Source organism: Pinus tabuliformis, chromosome Q (assembly GCF_031772625.1).
Source record: "Pinus tabuliformis cultivar Carrire ecotype Pingquan chromosome Q, CPIR1, whole genome shotgun sequence".
NCBI classification, from domain to species: domain Eukaryota; kingdom Viridiplantae; phylum Streptophyta; class Pinopsida; order Pinales; family Pinaceae; genus Pinus; species Pinus tabuliformis.
This window is the reverse complement of record NC_142296.1, coordinates 1333226890-1333246343: the sequence shown is the minus strand read 5'-3', so window position 1 is coordinate 1333246343 and position 19454 is coordinate 1333226890. Positions and strand designations below refer to the sequence as shown.

Below are 19454 nucleotides of genomic sequence, written 5' to 3'. Positions count from 1 at the left end.
CCTGCCAGCTCCTTTTCTGTAAGTTTGTCCAAGTAAGGTTCTTATTATGAAATACAAGCCAAGAAAACAAAATGATTTTAAGCGGGCAGTTTGTCTTCCAGAGAGAGGGAGGAAAAATATTCTGAGGGGTACCTTTCTGCAGCTCTATCAAAGAAAGATAAATGTCTCTAACCAATACAAGTGGACTGCCTTTCTTAGCCTACCATTCTATGCCGTCTCTGTCCTCGGATCTGTGGAAACCTGCACTTCTCATATGATAGATGACGCTTTTCCATTGTGAAGCCATCGCTCCATCGAGGCCTAGAGTCTTACAAGTCTTCCATTGCGGAATGACGCTCTTCCATCCTTCGATGACTTGTGCCTAGAAGAAAATTCCATTACTGTGGAGGATCGATAGAAGTTGAGGGGAGATTGGCACTGAATCAATTCCCTTGATGGAATCAACACCTATTAGGATGTTGCAACCGGTATGAAAAGCCCAAATGAAGTTTCTGCAGAAAAATGGAAGAATCCTTTGAAAACTTCGCTAGATACCGGAGCCTTGTGAGGGCCATTTGAAATTGTTCCTGTGCCAATAGAAAATATCATTGTTGCCAAGGTATTTCATTTTGACAGCTTGACTCCATAAGCAATTTCAAAAAAGCACCCGCCACAAAGATTTGCATAGTAGAGCCTTGCCAAAAAGGCGCAGGTTCATGATGCCCCAGCCGCCGATTTTTTTAGCAAGGGTGATATTTTCCAGTTTGGTAAGGTGGAATTTACTTTTTTCCTTGTTTCTGCCCTAGATGTAGGTAGCCTTTAAGCTATTCAACTTATTAACAATGGCCGAAGGGATGAAAAATAGATGTGCCCAATAAACACAGATTTGCACAAGGACTGACTGAGCTAAGATCATTCTGCCAGCAAGCGACAAGCATTTAAACTCCCAACCTGAAATTCTTTTGTAGAATCTGTCAGTTAACCATGACCAGTCCGAATTGTTGTATCCCACGGGCTTGAGATGAAATCCTAAATATTTAAGCCCCTTTTAGTGGAGATAGCCTGAATGTTATAAAGCCGAGAGATGTATTCCATCTCCGTTTCAATCACCTTACCAAAGTGGAAAGAGGATTTGCCATCATTAATGGAGAGGCCCGTCGCCTTTTGGAATGAAAGAAATATCTCATGTATTTTCTGCCAAGTTTTCCTGCAAAGCCTAACAAACAGAGGGACATCATCCACAAAGAGTGTTGGTACCATCCCATGACCTCATTTTTCCTCCTAAAACATATCATTTGCCTACTTCTTTTCATCATATATCTCCTAGATTCCTTGAAAATTGATTAGTTAATAGTCCTATAGTTATTAAAATGCATTGAAATTGATTTAGGAGTTTTATGTTAAAGAATTAGAAGTTTTTGGTAAAATGGTTACAGGAAGTTCCAACATCCTGTAATTGGCTCATTGTTTGACATGTGGCACAACAACTAGGCTAGAGCGAAAGGCAGAGATGAAAAGTAGAATGTCCAAGCATGGACGAATACCTATCCTACAGCAGAATCGACCCTCCTACATGCGCGGTCAACACAGGTCAAAGTATGGCATACTGGCGACAAAGGTAGCAACAACAGAGCATTCTAAATTGATTTAGTTTTTGTTCTTTTTTTGAAATCAGTTTAGGATGGAAACATTTTAAAAATCTCGACATGGTAAAAGCGGCAACAGCCATATCATGAATGTACATTCGTTTTCGAAATGTAAGGGTTGTAAAAAGACATATGTAAATACAGTCCGGTGTAATCAATGTATGGTTAATCGTTGTATCATTTGAAACAGAGTTTTGAACTTAATATCAAGAATCCAGTTACAGTCACGACCCTTGTCTTGTTGCGTTGATTTGATAACCGGTTGAATACAGTCCAGTATACCTCTGGAACGCGGACGGGCCCTGCGTTAAACTGGTATACTGTCATTTTCGTTTTATTCGCAACTTAGGGTATTACATGACATGCACAGTAATTAAGATTGGTTTCCGATTTCAATAGTTAAGATTGGTTGTTGATTTCAATCGAATGCATATGGTTTGTGTTTGTGATAATGCTTGAACAATCATCACTGAGATCGTGAAGCGCGTCCTGTAAGGGATTCGATCCCTTTGTTGTCTTTTAAAGCAATGTCATGAACTTTGTTTTCATTTCAAAATCTGTTTATGATCTTTGTATATTTTTATCTTGTATGAATATTAGTGAATGCTGGGTATTTGCTAAACAAGGGTTTTATGTATAATATCTCTGTAAGGAGATTGAAATCTTGGTTTGCAGTGGTACACAGTGTTTAATTTGGTAAATGAATTTAATGACAATGTTGTAATCAGGTATATTAGCAGAGTGACCTAAGTGTTTGGATGATAGGTAACATATCCCAATCTTCCGTAAAGAAGTTCTGTGACCTCCATCATAACCACTTAGCTAATAATCCTTTATGTCTATATACTTTAGACGCATGCCTCTAAGCTTACGCATCCTGGTCGATAATAAATATGGTCTAGTCTAGTACCCTAGATAGAACACTACATTTTGGCGCCGTTGCCGGGGACGCGTACTTAAAGGATTCAAAAAAAAAAATTCAATACACAAAAAAAAACAAAAAAATAAACAAAAACACAGTTAGAAATCATGTTCATTTATGCCTAGATTTAGAGACAGTCAAGGTAGATTTGTAAAAACCCCCCATCATCATCAGGAGCAGACTCTCTAGGGAATACAACACCAGCTGAGGAAGTCATCCAAGCATTAGAAGAAAAACAAAAGTCAGGACAGAGACTTACCCTCATTGAAAGGAAAACTTTATTCACACATAAATCGCAGAAGAAGCACTTTCCTAGATCTTCCACACAAGGAGAAAGTAGCACAGTGACCGAACAATCTTTCTTTAATCTCCTCTATCAAACAAGTGACACTGACACAGAGAGACCTATTAGAATGGCTGAGGAAGGAGCTGGATCAGTACCACATCAAGGACAGGGAGATGAAGAGGAGTCAACTTTTAAGTTTCCTATACATGAACCACAAGAAGATGATGAGATCAAAATGAAAAACATACCCCCATCCGTGCTACCAAAATTCTATGGTATGGCTTCGGAAGATCCAGACTCATTCTTGTTCGAGTTTGACATTGTATGTCGAACATATGGCTATATAGATGATGCTCATAGGCTTAGACTATTCCCAGCGACATTAAAGGCATCAGCCTTAAGATGGTTCATGAGGCTTGGTGAGCATGATATAGTTGATTGGGATGGCATGAGGAGAATATTTCTAAGGAAATATCAGCCTTATTGCAGATCCAAAGATTCTAAAGATGATATCTTTAGAATGAGCCAGCAAGAGGATGAAACCTTAGAGGAATATTTAGAACGGTTTGTCTACAACTTACAAAAATCTAAACACCGAACTATGCCTCTTGATCTGATCCGCACAATATTCTTGAAAGGTATCCGAGAGGAATACATGGATAATCTCAACTTGATGGGCAAAGGTGACATTTCTGCCTTACCCTTTGAAGAAATCGCTGAGTTGTGCGAAAAGTATTCAAGGAGTAAAGCTAAAATGGGAAAGAGAACCCTGTCATCCAAAGTCACAAAATCTGCCTCTGCAAGTGTCACAAGGGCTGAAATAGGGAATCTTTTAGAAGAGTTTAAAACAGATCTGTTACGCACCCTAGGGAACCAAATTGACACTTTAAAAGCTAAGAAGAAACAAGAAGATGAAGATCAGATAATGGCTATCTTCTACCCAAAATGCCGGAAGAAACATGCATTAAAAGACTGCCCTCTAGAAAACATCCAAGTTTGTGCTTTCTGTACTAAACATCATGATATGTTTAACTGTCCTAAAGTTAAGGTTTTGCAGAACTGTAATATGGCAGCCAATACAGAGATGGAAAACGTGTATTACATGGGCACAAAGCGACCATGGCAGCCAAGGCCAGCACCTCAAGGTATGTTTCCAAATCAAAATTTGCAATTTCCTATGAATGATCAAATGTATGCACAAAACTCATGGAATGTACCCATGCCATGGCAACACCAAAACCAACCACAACACCAATGGAGGCCGTCTCAACAGTACTCTCAATCTTATCATACATATCCTCAATCATACCCACCATACTCACAACCATATCAACAATACCAACAGCCGTATTCATCACATTCTCAACCATATCAGCAGTATCCTCAGCAAGTTGTTTATCAGCCCCAACCTCCTCAACAAGCACTGCCTGCTCCTCCACCAATAAATCCACCACAACTGTAATTTCCAGCTAACTCACAACCTCCCAGACCCACTCAAATTCCTGCTCAAACTGTCCCAAATCCAAATAATAGAGCAGAGAGTCCAACCTACAATGTAGAAGAGGGAACCTCATATTCCACACTGCCTTTGCAAAATATTAAGTTGAGGTCTGGTAGGGTACTCCACAAAGATTCTCCAATAACAGATAAGCAAGAAGAAAACACAAAAAATGAAAAAGAAATGACAAATCAAAGAAAACCAAACAATGATACCAAAGATAAACGGATGCAACCACTGCATCCACCTTTTCCAGACCGATTGGTCCAAATAAAACCTCCACTGTCTATACCACAGTTTGATGTCTTAGATGAACTCAAGAATGTCTACATAAAAATTCCACTGCTGCAAGCTATAAAAGACATTCCCATCTATACTAAGGCCATCAAAGACATATGTCTCAAGAAGCCTGCTAGAAAAAGGATTGATCCTCAAACCATTCATGTCATAGGACATTTAGCAGGCCTTATGACCAATACCATCTCCATGGAAAAGTATGTTGATCCTGGCATTCCCAAAGTGACCACCATCATTAACAACATACAAATTCCAAACACTTTGATAGATCTTGGGGCCGCAATCAATGTCATGACTCTTGAAACCATGAGAACACTCCAGCTCATAAATTTGCAACATACAACGATTGTTCTAGAACTAGCTGATAGGTCTAAAGTGATTCCTGAAGGGATTTTGGAAGACATCATTGTCTCACTGGACTCTTGGGAGTATCCAGTGGATTTCTTAGTCCTTCAACCCAAATCCAATTTAGGAGGACACCCTATCATCCTTGGTCGACCATGGCTAGCGACTGCTGATGCATTCATAGGATTTCGATCGGGCAACATGATCATTTCAAGAGGGACTGAAAGAAAACAACTCACCCTTTATCCATCGGCACAATCACCAGCAGTAACACACAATTTGTGGCTTGATGATAAATTTAATGATAAAGAAGAAGTACAATCTGTTTTTAGCATTGACCAAATCTATGATTTCCAAGAACAAGACCATAATGATTTGGTAGAATTATTCCTTTCTCAACCTGATATGTCCGAAAATTTGAGAAATGAACAATATCATGCTGCAGATGTACTTTTGGCCCAAAACTTTCAGGAAACATGTACCATTCAATCTTTACAAACCACATTTCACGACATTTTTCCAGTTCAATCCATCACCAACACACAGAGTCAGATCATAGAGATTAGTCCAGGGAAAACTCTGAACATAGGCAATCACCTAGACTCATCTCAGCAAGAGAAATTGATTCTACTCTTGAGAAAATACCAAAAAGCCTTTGCTTGGGACTACACCGATATGCATGGGATTCACCCCGACACATGCACTCACCATATCTATATAGATAGCACCATCAAACCAGTGAGGCAACCACAGAGAAGAATGAACCCCATGCTCCAAGATATTGTCAGAGAGGAATTGCAAAAACTTTTGAGAGTTAATTTTATATATCCTATTTCTGATAGTCAGTGGGTATCCCCATTGGTTATAGTGCCCAAGAAAAATGGTAAGTGGCGCATTTGTGTTGATTACAGACAGCTGAACAAAGCAACGCTCAAAGATTATTTCCCACTACCATTTATTGACCAAGTGTTAGACACCCTAGCTGGCAAATCATCATTTTCTTTTCTTGATGGTTTCAATGGCTACAACCAGATCAGGATAGCCTCTGAAGACCAGGACAAAACCACATTCACCTGTCCTTGGGGCACTTATGCTTACAATGTTTTGCCATTTGGACTTTGCAACGCTCCAGCTACATTTCAGAGAGCTGTGTTAGCTATTTTCGCTGATTTAATTCATGATTGTGTTGAAGTTTACATGGATGATTTTTCAGTATATGGAAATTCATTTGAACATGCATTAGAAAACCTTGAGAGAGTTTTGAAAAGATGTATTGAAGCTAACCTGTCCCTCAACAATGAAAAGTGCTTTATGATGTTAAACGAAGGGATAGTGTTAGGCCACTATATTTCTTTTCAAGGCATCAAGGTTGACCCAGCAAAGATCCAGATCATTGCTGATTTGCCAATTCCACAGAATCAGAGAGAGGTAAGAAGTTTCCTTGGGTATGCAAGCTATTACAGAAGATTTATTAAACATTTTAGTAAAATAGCTTTACCTTTGTTTAAACTTCTAACCAAAGATGTACTTTTCAACTGGAATGAGAACTGTCAACAAGCATTCGAACAACTCAAAAAGAAGTTATCAACCGCACCAGTCTTGAGAGGGCCTAATTGGAGCCTACCATTTCATATCTTCACGGATGCATCTGACACCGCAGTGGGTGCCTCATTAGGCCAAAAAGAGGAATCTTGTACTTATGCCATTTATTTCATTAGAAAAAATCTAACACCTGCATAGTTAAACTACACAGTCACAGAAAAGGAAACACTTGCTATCATATATGCTGTGAATAAATTCCGACATTACATAACTGGTTATGAAGTCTTTGTACATACTGATCATTCTGCCATTAGTCATTTAATGAATAAACCAATAACTAGTGGCAGAGTTACCAGATGGTTATTATTGTTACAGGAATTTAACATCACAGTGTTAGATAGACCAGGCAAAGAGAACTAGGTGGCAGATTTTCTTTCTAGACTGCAAAATCCAGGGGAGGTTGTTCCGGTTGAAGATTCTTTTCCAGATGAAAATCTATTTGCAATTTCCATAGTAACTCCTTGGTATGCTGATTTGGCCAATTATTTGTCTACAGGAAGGACACCTCCACTCTTTACTGCAAAGGAAAGGAAGAGACTAGTCAAACAAAGTGCTAGATATTCATGGCTTAATGGCGATTTATTTTACACTGGTTATGATATGATCATTAGAAGATGTGTAAGAAATGATGAGGTAATTGATATTTTAAAATCTTGCCATGATGAACCGTGTGGTGGGCATTTTGCAGCTAAGCGGACATCATTCAAAGTTCTTACTCTTGGATACTACTGGCCATCCATTTTCAAGGATGCCAAGAAGTATGTAAAGAGTTGTGATAGCTGCCAAAGAATGGGCAGGCCAACAGCTACCGATGAGATGCCCCTTCAGCCCCCAGTTCACTTAGAGCCATTTGACAAATGGGCTCTAGACTTTATAGGACCCATTAACCCAACCTCCAATGGTAAGAAGTACATCTTAGTATGTACTGATTACGTCACAAAGTGAGCTGAAGCAAAAGCACTGGTTAGAGCCACCGAACACACAATAGTAAATTTCCTTTTTGAAGAGATTTTTGTGAGGTATGGAGTACCAAGGGAGATTGTGACTGATCAAGGTACTCAATTCACCTCAAAGCTAGTGAAGGACATCACAGACAAATACCAAATCAAGCATAGGAAAAGTACCCCTTACCATCCACAGGCCAATGGGCAGGTGGAATCCACAAACAAAACCTTGGAAGGGATCATTACTAAAACTGTTGCAATGAACAGGAAGAATTGGGAAGAGAAGCTCAAAGATGCACTCTGGGCTTACAGAATTACGTGGAAAGATACTACAGGATTTACACCATATCAATTGGTGTACGGCAAAGAGGTAATGCTTCCTATTGAGTTTCAAATACATACTTTTAAACTGGCTGCAGATTTGCAAATTGACTTGGACCAAGCACAACAAGAAAGAATTCAGCAGTTGAACCAGCTGGATGAAATGAGGCAGCAAGCAGAGGAAACCACAATCCTCATGCAAAAACAAAGGAAGCAGTGGCATGATGCACATATCAAGAAGAAGCAGTTCAAGGAAGGTGACTGGGCTTTACTTTTTGACTCTAAATTCAGAGATCATAAAGCCAAGTTTACCACCCATTGGATGGGCCCATACCAAATTGTTCAAGCTTACGAAAATGGTTCAGTCAAGCTCAAAACTATTGATGGAGAAGGCCATTCCTTTACTGTCAATGGTCATCGCCTGAAACTATACACTAAGCCCATCAGCAAGCAAGATTTTCTCCAAACAATATCTCAACAAAGAGAGGTTGAGATATTGCAGCCCTCAGCTGCAGTATCATTGCCTTAGTTCATTTCCTTTCAATTTCAGAGTCAAAAAGAAAAAAAATAAAATAAATAATATAAAACAAAAACTAAAATATATATATAAAAAAAAAAAAAAAAAAAAAAAAAATAATGGGTTAGATGTGAAAACCAGCCTCTGGCACACTCTAACCCCGAATTCTTACTTGAAAACCAATTCATTGGCGGGTAAGAATTCTCTTTCTTTTGTTCACTGTTTGATTTATCAACTCAATATTGACTTGAGGACAAGTCAAAACTTTAGTGGGGGAGAGCAGCATCAACATTTTGTTCTTTTATCTCTCCATTGTAAATTCTTAAAGATTTCTTATCCTATCTCTTCACTGTAAATTTCCAAAGCAGCTTGTTCCAGCATTCCAGACTTCAATAAATAAGTTGTTTTGTCATTGTTTTATCTCAGAGGGACCTGGTTATAAACATTATGCAGGGGGACCTGTTCTGTCCAGAAGACCATGCTATCAACACCAGCAGTAATGGGACCTGTTTAAGACACATCAAAGGGACCTGTTAAGAAACTGTTACTTCAGGGTTACTTCAACAAAGCTTCATTCACAGGTTGCTGGGCACTAAGACTCCATCAAATACCCAGGCTCAAAGAACCTGTATACATTTAAGGAGCTGCATGAACATCTTCAAATCTTTCTCAAGGGACCTGTTGCATTCAATCTTTCTCAGGGGACCTGTTACAACAAGCAAAAGAATAGTCAAAAGAGACTAGTCCTACTCAGCATGTCAATACAACAACAACCAACAAAAGAGTAATATGTTTCTTATTCTTAACATTTAATTTCTTAGATTAATTTTTAATGTAAATTTAATGACTGTGACTGTTATGATTGATTTCAAGGACACCTACATTTTCCATAATCCCTTATCCCACTGATCCTTATCATTTTTCATACTTCAACCTATTCATACCTCTAAACCCATTACCAACACATCAACCTTGTTATGCTAAATGCATCCTACAGCCATACCAACATCTTCCATTTGACCGAATGCCAACCGAAACAGGACACATGGCGGATTGTGTTTTTTAAAAATAAAGGGGAAAGAAACAAATGTAAAGCGGCCTATTCATTGTATTCCACACGGCCGAATTATGACTCCACCACCCGACGTAGCCAAATGATTCAGAGGACTCCCTGAAATCATACCCAGTATTGCATATACGCCTTCAGCGCTCTTATGATGACATCTATACAAGCGGTACAACACTCCTCTGTTCTAAAAGAATGAATACGCTATGAAGTAAGTACAGCTGGTTATCCCACCATCATTCTCAGTTATCTTACGCTGGCATTTGATTTCCGTGACTTCCACAGTAAGAATCAGAAGCAGTGAGCGCTGAAGGAGGGAAATATAACCACTCGGTTTCGACTCCCACCAAAGTCATAAGACAGTCAACCGAGCATCATATTGGAGCGACACCACCAGGTAACAAATTGAAATTTCTTTGTTGAAATTGCAAGACATAAACAGAGAAGAGTTAGGGCACGACCCTCTGCCAAGATGACTAATAGGGTCGAACCGAGCATGTTTGACAGCTCTCAATATCATGAAGATTGCATTTCCATTCTTAGAGAGATACAGTGGTTACCCTTTTTAGAAAAATTTCATGGAAGTAATGAAGAGGTTACCAAACAATTTGCTTTCACATTCAATGGAGAGAAAGCCCTGATAGGTAACTTCTCATTCAGGGTTTCAGAGGACACTATAGCCCAGTCAATAGGGATTAGCCCAGAAGGGGAGAAGTACTTTAAAACAAAGCAATTTAAAGAAAAATCATGGACGCAGTTTATGTCTAGATCCAGAGTCTCATCAGTTAACTGGAAGAAAGGTGTTCCAAGAAGTTGGTTGATGCATCCCTGGGATGAGATGGTCTATATCCTTCAAAAATTCATAACCTGCGAAGGCCGTTACATTATTGTCTATCTATACCATATTAAATTACTGCTCCACTTGAAAAGACAATGTGTTATCAGTCTACCATATTTTCTATTACAAAGCCTAACTAAGATGTCGAAGATCATTCAAAAGCAGAAGGGAAATGAAGACAAGAGCCTATACCACTTTGGCTTAATTAAAATTCTTATTGAGCATGAATTGCAGAGAAGAGGGAAAATGTGGAAGGAGTTCTTAGCTGCTAACCAAATTAGAGATGAGGAAGACAAAGAAGAATTGCAGGAGGACTTAGGGTTCATGAAGTATATTGATGAAGAAATCCCAGTATCCAAAGCCAACAAGGCACCTCTACCTGTGAGCAGCATAAGGACTAGGAAAATGAGAAAGGAAGATACTAAGAGGGCAGAACAAGATAAAATTTTCACCACTTACTCACGAAGAACAAGGAGGACACCAAAAGCCCAGTTACAAGAAGACCAGCTTGAATCCAATGCACCTATACCAATGGATGTTGAGAGTGGTGACCACTCACCACCAGGGCCAGGAGTTGATATAGAGGTAGAAAGCAATAACAGGCAGGAAAAAGGTTCACCACCTCCCATTAAGAGACAGAAGAAATTGGAGAAACAAATTGAAGAATTAAAGGAAGAGCTCATGGAGGCTAATATGCTAGAAAAAGTTATCAAGAAAGAAAATGAAATGCTCCGAGCGCAGAGTAAAGAAACTCAAAAGAAGAATGAAAAGTTAAGGGAAAGAATCAGTGAACTAGAGGCTGAGCAAACATATATTTGTAATTGGGCCACTAAGTGGTACAATCAGAAGAAGACCCTCAAAGAAAAATACAAAAGATTAAAGCAGGAGCTCAAGGGTCAGAAAGATACCCAGGTGAAAAAGAATGTGGACACATTGCTAAAGGCAGCAGAGATCCAGGCAGGGACAGAGTTCAAGGGAAGTACTTCGGGGTTAGCATGAGGACATGCTAATTCCTTAAGTCGGGGAGAGATGTTGGTACCATCCCATGACCTCCTTTTTCCTCCTAAAACATATCGTTTGCCTACTTCTTTTCATCATATATCTCTTAGATTCCTTGAAAATTGATTAGTTAATAGTCCTATAGTTATTAAAATGCATTGAAATTGATTTAGGAGTTTTATGTTAAAGAATTAGAAGTTTTTGGTAAAATGGTTACAGGAAGTTCCAACATCCTGTAATTGGCTCATTGTTTGACATGTGGCACAACAGCTAGGCTAGAGCGAAAGGCAGGGATGAAAAGTAGAATGTCCAAGCATGGACGAATACCTATCCTACAGCAGAATCGACCCTCCTACATGCGCGGTCAACACAGGTCAAAGTATGGCATACTGGCAACAAAGACAGCAACAACAAAGCATTCTAAATTGATTTAGTTTTTGTTCTTTTTTTGAAATCAGTTTAGGATGGAAACATTTTAAAAATCTCGACATGGTAAAAGCGGCAACAGCCATATCATGAATGTACATTCGTTTTCGAAATGTAAGGGTTGTAAAAAGACATATGTAAATATAGTCCGGTGTAATCAATGTATGGTTAATCATTGTATCATTTGAAACAGAGTTTTGAACTTAATATCAAGAATCCAGTTACAGTCACAACCCTTGTCTTGTTGCGTTGATTTGATAACCGGTTGAATACAGTCCAGCATACCTCTGGAACGCGGACGGGCGCTGCGTTAAACTGGTATACTGTCCTTTTCGTTTTATTCGCAACTTAGGATATTACATGACATGCACAGTAATTAAGATTGGTTTCCGATTTCAATAGTTAAGATTGGTTGTTGATTTCAATCGAATGCATATGGTTTGTGTTTGTGATAATGCTTGAATAGTCATCACTGAGATCGTGAAGCGCGTCCTGTAAGGGATTCGATCCCTTTGTTGTATTTTAAAGCAATGTCATGAACTTTGTTTTCATTTCAAAATCTGTTTATGATCTCTGTATATTTTTATCTTGTATGAATATTAGTGAATGCTGGGTATTTGCTAAACAAGGGTTTTATGTATAATATCTCTGTAAGGAGATTGAAATCTTGGTTTGCAGTGGTACACAGTGTTTAATTTGGTAAATGAATTTAATGACAGTGTTGTAATCAGGTATATTAGCAGAGTGACCTAAATGTTTGGATGATAGATAACATATCCCAATCTTCTGTAAAGAAGTTCTGTGACCTCCATCATAACCACTTAGCTAATAATCCTTTATGTCTATATACTTTAGACGCATGCCTCTAAGCTTACGCATCCTGGTCGATAATAAATATGGTCTAGTCTAGTACCCTAGATAGAACACTACAAAGAGGTTATGTGTGTGAAGATTACCTCTGGAGATGGCGAGGGGACCAAATTTACCAGCAACAACGGCTCTCTTAATGTGGAGACTGAGGGAGTCCATGGCCAATATGAATAAAATTGGAGATAAGGAGCACCCTTGGCGGAGCCCCTTTTCCGCCTGGAAGAAGATAGTCGGGTATCCATTGATGAGAATTGCGAAATTGATGTCTTGCACGCATGCCATGATCCAATTTGTGCACAGGCCATTCAGGCCGATTTTGATAAGTAAACATCTAAGGAAGCTCCAGTCAAGGCAATCAAAGGCTTTTTTCAAATCAATTTTTAGGATAGCAGCCCCAATATTCCTAGTATGCATGGAGTGTAAGGCTTCTTGAGTTATGGCTACAACATCTAGAATGTTTCTGCCGTTAAGAAATCCATGCTGTTCCCTTGAGATGTGAGCTGATAAGTTGCCTCTGATTCTCTCTGCAATAAGTTTAGAAATGATTTTGTAGATGGCGTTGCATAATGAAATCGGCCTGTAATCAACAAAAGAAGAGGATTCCTTTTTTTTTTCGGAATTAGAGCTATGTAGGTGGACAAGATATGAGGATTAATTCTCCCTTGCAATCTGGTTTCTTCCACCATCCCCAAGATGTCCTTTTTCATGATATCAAAGAAGTGTATAAAGATGTCAATAGTCCAACCGTCTAGGCCGGGACATTTGTCTTTTTTGAAAGACCGCATAACAGATAGTATTTCCTCCTCCTAAACAGCGACAGATATTCTTTCATTGTCTTCATCCTTGAACATGCAAGGAAATGGATCAATACCCCGTAGGATGTCTTTAAACTCCCTGCTAGACTCATGTTTATAAGCGTTCTTAAAGTGCTTGACAGCTTCATTGGAAATGTCATCCTGTAAGTGAAGCAGGTCTCCATTCTCATTTTTGATTTGCCCAATAAAATTTGTGGCTCTTCTTTTGTTCGCCAAACGGTGAAAGAACTTTGTGTTCTTATCACCTTCCCTCAGCCATGTAGCGCGGCTTTTGAGCCGCCAAGAGATCTCTTAAGATAATGAGTAAGGAAAACAAAGCGAGCGGTGGGAACTGCTCGCAGCGCTGACATTATACTGCGCAAGAATTTATGGAGGGGTGATAGGCTGGCCGGGAGTTGACGCTGCTTACTTATTAAAATGTTGATGTCAAAGAGAACTATTTCAAAATCCAAATAAGTTTGTGAAAAATATTTATATTAATAATAGTAGTTGAAATTTATTTTACATTTTAAAATTTATATAGTTGTCAATTACGTTCGAAGATTATCCTCATCAGGGCATTTTTTCCTACAAATTTTGTTCAAATTCTACGGGGATTTTTGACTTGGTATTCTACGACTTTTTTAAGAGAATCTAACAAAGATATGTGAAATTTGCATGTGTGAATTTAGGAGTTCATTGAAATTTAAATTTTTGGCATGTTTGACTTAGGTAGTATAATCCTAATTTTCTAAGGAAATCTATCGATTTTTAAAATTTAAATATTTAAATTCAAAAATTTACTTTTCAATGTGCTGATAGGATATTTAGACTTAAAATTACAATTTTCACAGAAACAATTTAAAAAACACCTCCACTACTCTTTAAAATGTAATTTTAACTTCATAGTAAAATTGTGGATTGTGAGATGGTGAAAGCAGTAAGATTGTGAGAACAAATGATAAGTTCTAATTCTACTTCAGAGCTTCTAATGAATCTTTTGAACCAGAATAGTAAATACATTGAAGAAAAGCAAAAGGTAGGTGTTTCACTCCAAAATCTCGGCCATATAAAGATAAGCACAATAAAAGCAAACGCCCTCTCTGTAACTTGAGATGGTTTTTTGCTTTACCAAACTGATTCTTTATTTCCTTTTCTGTTTAAGGACGGCCAGTTTCAGATTCACATCTGAAATATCTAACCTATTTTCAAATTTTAATTTCATCAGTGTTTTAGGTTCTTTTATGACGGTCCAAAACTTCAGATTTCCCCAAAAGATATCAAGGTGAAACAGTGAATAGCCAGGAAAATATAAACTGAAACCTATTCAAAAGGTTCAATTGTCTAGTTACTCATTGATTCCAAAGTATAAAAACTATAACAATGTTCAGCTTTTATTAACTGTATTACTGGAATTTCAGAGACAGTCAGTTGCAGAGTTAGATTGTAAGAACCATGGGGGATAGGTGAGGAAAGGACCTGTTCTGATATGTACCAAAAACAGTGTTCAGCTTTTATTGACTGTATTACTGGAATTTCGGAGACAGTCATGGTTGCAGAGTTAGGTTATAAGAACTATAGGGGATAGGTGAGGAAAGGGCCTGATCTAAACTGTACCAAAACCAAAATCTATGGCTCATTTTCCAAAATTTTATTTCTATTTTCATTTTATGTCAAGTTAAAGTTTGACAATTATGGATTTGTGAATGGACATGGTTGAATTGAATTTAACTGTATTGTAAATTTTGGAAATTTGATAAAAATAAAACTGAATTCATGTCCGTCAAATTTTTGAAATAATTTAAAATTTGTTAACAAAATAGCTATTTTATTTTTTGTTCATTAAAATTTTAAAATATTCAAAGACAATCGGACAAATTATGTAGATATTCTGGCACTTTGTTCTTGGAATAATCTATTTAACCAAAAGTTTGTGGAGAAGCTGGGAGTGTTTATTGCCAGGCTTCAACAAAAAAACAGAATAAATCAACCAGATGAAAAAGCAATATGTCTCATAAACTATCTTTAACAAAATAGCTATTTTATTTTTTGTTCATTAAAATTTTAAAATATTCAAAGACAATCGGAAAAATTATGTAGATATTCTGGCACTTTGTTCTTGGAATAATCTATTTAACCAAAAGTTTGTGGAGAAGCTGGGAGTGTTTAGTGCGAGGCTTCACAAAAAAACAGAATAAATCAACCAGATGAAAAAGCAATCATAAACTTGAAATAATCTTATTTTTTTTTTAATTTCTTAAAAAATTGAAAAAATAATCATTAAACATCAATCCAAACAATCTTTAAAGTTAAAATGGATCTGTGCCTTTACCTTTTTTGTTTCCATCGCCATAGAGGGTTATTGATCCATCTCGTGGAGGCATGAAATGCTCCATCTGGGCCAACGACGCCAGAAAATAGCCGGCACCGCAATTAGCAGAGACATAAGTATAAGGAATCCCTGCTGCTTCAATGGCGCGTCTCACGGCCCGTTTATCAGAGAAAACCTCGTTGCCTGGATAGATGGCGTGCTCCATTCTGTCGGGGTCCATTCCGAACTCAGAAGGAAGAAAGCGCTTGACAGTTCCTGCCTCTTTAATGGCCTCGATCACTTTCATCTGCCCCTCTCTCAGACCCTCGGCACCCATCGCCGATATTACAATTTCCACTCGTTTCACAGCATTTACAAGGCTTCTGTGATTGTCAATAGAAGCCTCCACCAGGTGCGCTCCTTGAGATTTGAAGGAAATAAGCGTCTCCACTTTGTTGATATCAGAGGCTGCCTGGGCACGATACTGGACATAAGTCTCATGGCCGAAGGCAAGGCTGGCCTTCACTAACCTTCTGCCAAAATAACCGGTTCCTCCAATGATCAATACTCTCCTTCTTTCACCATTCTCCAGGGCCATATTTTCCTATTGCTTCTCCCTTTCTCTCTGTAATACTTAACTACTACTTTACACTCTCTGCAAATTAATACAATATGGATCTCACTGTAACAGTGAACAATCACTATTAATACAATATGGATCTCACTGTAACAGTGAACAATCACTTTACACCTCTCTGCACCATAACCGGTACAGATATACAACATGTCGACAATTATTACTGCTTACTGATTATAACAGCCCAGCGTGTTAGGTAATCTTGACCGGGTGAGGCAATGTCATGAAGTCTGTAATCGGCCTAGGTTGTGATGAGAGTGTGTGGCATGTGAAAGTAATTGAATAAATAAATAAAGTTATTATTATATTTATTGTTTTTGAAATTTGTTAAAGATAAAAAATGAAAGAAAGTAAGAAAGAAATTATTTTACTTTTATGAGGCTAAAGATAGCTTATGGGGCAGATTGCTTATTCTGCTTAATGTATTTGGCCCTTTTTCTGTGAAGCTTCACAATAAATGGTCCCAGCTTCTCGACAAACCCCTCGCTAAATACATTATCTCAAGAGTTTTCCACTGTATCTGCATAACTTTACCTGTTGTCTTTGAAGGCCTCACATTCTAAAATGAAATGTTTTTCTTTTTCCATTTTTCACGAAGAACAAAAAATGCATACCCTTTCCTCCCACACTTCCTTTGGCCTTTTCCAACACGCTATATAGATATGGAATTATATTTCTTTTCACTATATATATAAAAACATGGATTACAATTTTGAGCAACAATATTATAATTATTGATAAATGAATACGTGATCACCATCATAATATTATAATCAATAATATTAAAAGTTTGATAGATGATAGTGATAGCAATAATAACAAATATATAGATGATTCAAGTGTTTAATGAGTTATGATTAAAAATTTGTTTTTACTAAGACATTGTTGATGTAATCTTAATTCCAGAGTAGTTAATTATAGTTTAAATTAGATTTTTGAGAAGAGTATGTTGTGTTATTTGAAAATCTGGTGAATACGTTTTGAAATGTTAATGGTTATTTCAAATTTAATTTAAATTAATTAAAGAATGTGAAATACATTTTCTTTATTGTTAATATATTTATTATTAATAATTTATAAAGTAATTGTATATCTATATATATATATATTTTTGGTTAAAAAATTAAATAAAAATATAATTTCATATTTTGATTAATTTGAAAAAATTGAATATAGCTAATAAAATATATTTTTAAAACTTTCTTTATCAACAAATTATATATATATATATATATATATATATATATATATTTTGGATGATTAATGATATCATGTTTTCACACTTAGGAATATTCAATTAGTTTAATGAAGTCATCACATGTCACATGTACACAATGATACTTATTATAGAAGAGATTTTGCAATTGAAATTATTAAGGCGAAGATTATGGAGCAAATCAATAACACATATTATGAGTACTATCACCTACTTTTCATAAAAAGCTTGCAAGTGGACTTTGTTCATGATTGAAGACTACATATCTTGTTTTTTTGGACTCTATTCCATATTTGAGATATTTTTTTCTAACTCTCAAAAAATCTTTCTTTCCTTCTTCTTCTCTCTTTTTTTTCTCAGACTATGTATTTATATTAAATAATGAAACATCAAACAGTGACTTGAGAAAGACTTTATAAGCCTCTGATCTTTTTGTTTTTTGGATGGATGTTTGTTTCTTCACAATAACCCTTTTTGAATGCACCTTTGTGCATATATAAACTGTTTTTTAATGAAAATTATAATGGTTTGCCATTAAGAATATTCAAATTTAATTTGATCAATAATTAAATTAATATTGATGATAGAACATATAACATTTATTGCTGATAGAACATATAACATTTATTGCTTGATATATATTATTTTTGATATGTAATTAAAAAATAATAATAAAATAATTTTTTTTTTTTTTGGATTTTAATAATTTGAGGTTTTAATAAAATCATAATTTTCTATTCTTTCCTTCCCACCATCTATGATAAGTCCAATTGATTAATTATAATATTTAATTATTTAAATTATATAAATTCAATAAATTAATATTATAATTTTTTCAATTTTTATAATGTGAAATAAAGATGTAATGTATTGATTTAATTTTTGAAGTTTCCTTGACAACTAAGATCCCTTAGACGACTGTGAATTCGTTCAGATCCTTTCATGTCCACTGTCGTTCCTATAGCAGTGACCTGAGCATGATATTCTTCGCAGTGATCTCTGAAGTCATCGTTGGTGAGCGTTCTAAAGGCTCGTGTCGGTGAGAAACTTTGGCCGATTCTGTAGCATTCTTAGGCAAATTCGTACACAGGTATATCTGGATATCTTTATTAACGGCGGCGGTGAACCATAAGGGTTTGACTAATTTGCAGATCCAGACTCTGTACACACCAAATTTATCGTTTATCATAATTTTTTCTGCAAAGGTGGAGAAGAACAAAATAGCACACTGATTTCTTCCAATTCTCTTACCTAATACCAAGGAACAAAGCAACAAATCACACTTGTCACGCAATTATTGCATTATTTATATTTATGCAAGGAACAAAGCAACAAATCACTCTTGTCACGCAATTGTTTATCTCAGCACGCAAAAACTCAATTTTGTATTATAATGCATGAGGATTACATAAACAACTGCTCCATACAGATAAACATGCAGATAAACATGCAATGGATAATGTCGCCATCCCCACACAGAATCACGCAATTGTTTATATCTATGCAATGATATTAGTTAGACACTGTCATTTTTAATTATTAATTATTTTAATAATTATGAGTGATTTAAGGACATTTGCATGTGGCAATGATATTAGTTAGACTGTGTCATTTTTAATTATTAATTATTTTAATAATTATGAGTGATTTAAGGACATTTGCATGTGGATTGTAGATTTAGTAGGGTTGCATGTGGATTGTAGATTTAGTAGGGTTGATCGTAAATATTCTTGTAATGTATTATATTTTGTATAATTAAAAAGTAGTTATTGAATTTGTTTTATATGTATATCATAATTACATTTGTTGAATTGAGGCTTCTGTGATCCATATCAGGTTTACGAGAGATTTTTCGGCGTAAATCATAAGATCTATCATTTGTCGACCCGTTTTGAATCAACTAGTGTGGTTCAACTTGTCCTGACGATGAACCACACTAG

At 36.6% G+C, this 19454-nt stretch overlaps 1 protein-coding gene across 1 annotated transcript in view; it reads right to left on the bottom strand.

Moving 5' to 3' along the window:
- LOC149224766 (bifunctional pinoresinol-lariciresinol reductase 2-like) overlaps positions 1–16433 on the bottom strand; it is a 35153-nt gene extending 18720 nt beyond the window's left edge. The window contains exon 1 of the mRNA XM_089383607.1: positions 15683–16433. Coding sequence (XP_089239733.1) covers positions 15683–16259 — 577 coding nt within the window. The 5' untranslated portion in view covers positions 16260–16433. The remainder of the gene's footprint in view (positions 1–15682) is intronic.
- Positions 16434–19454: the final 3021 nt, after the last annotated feature.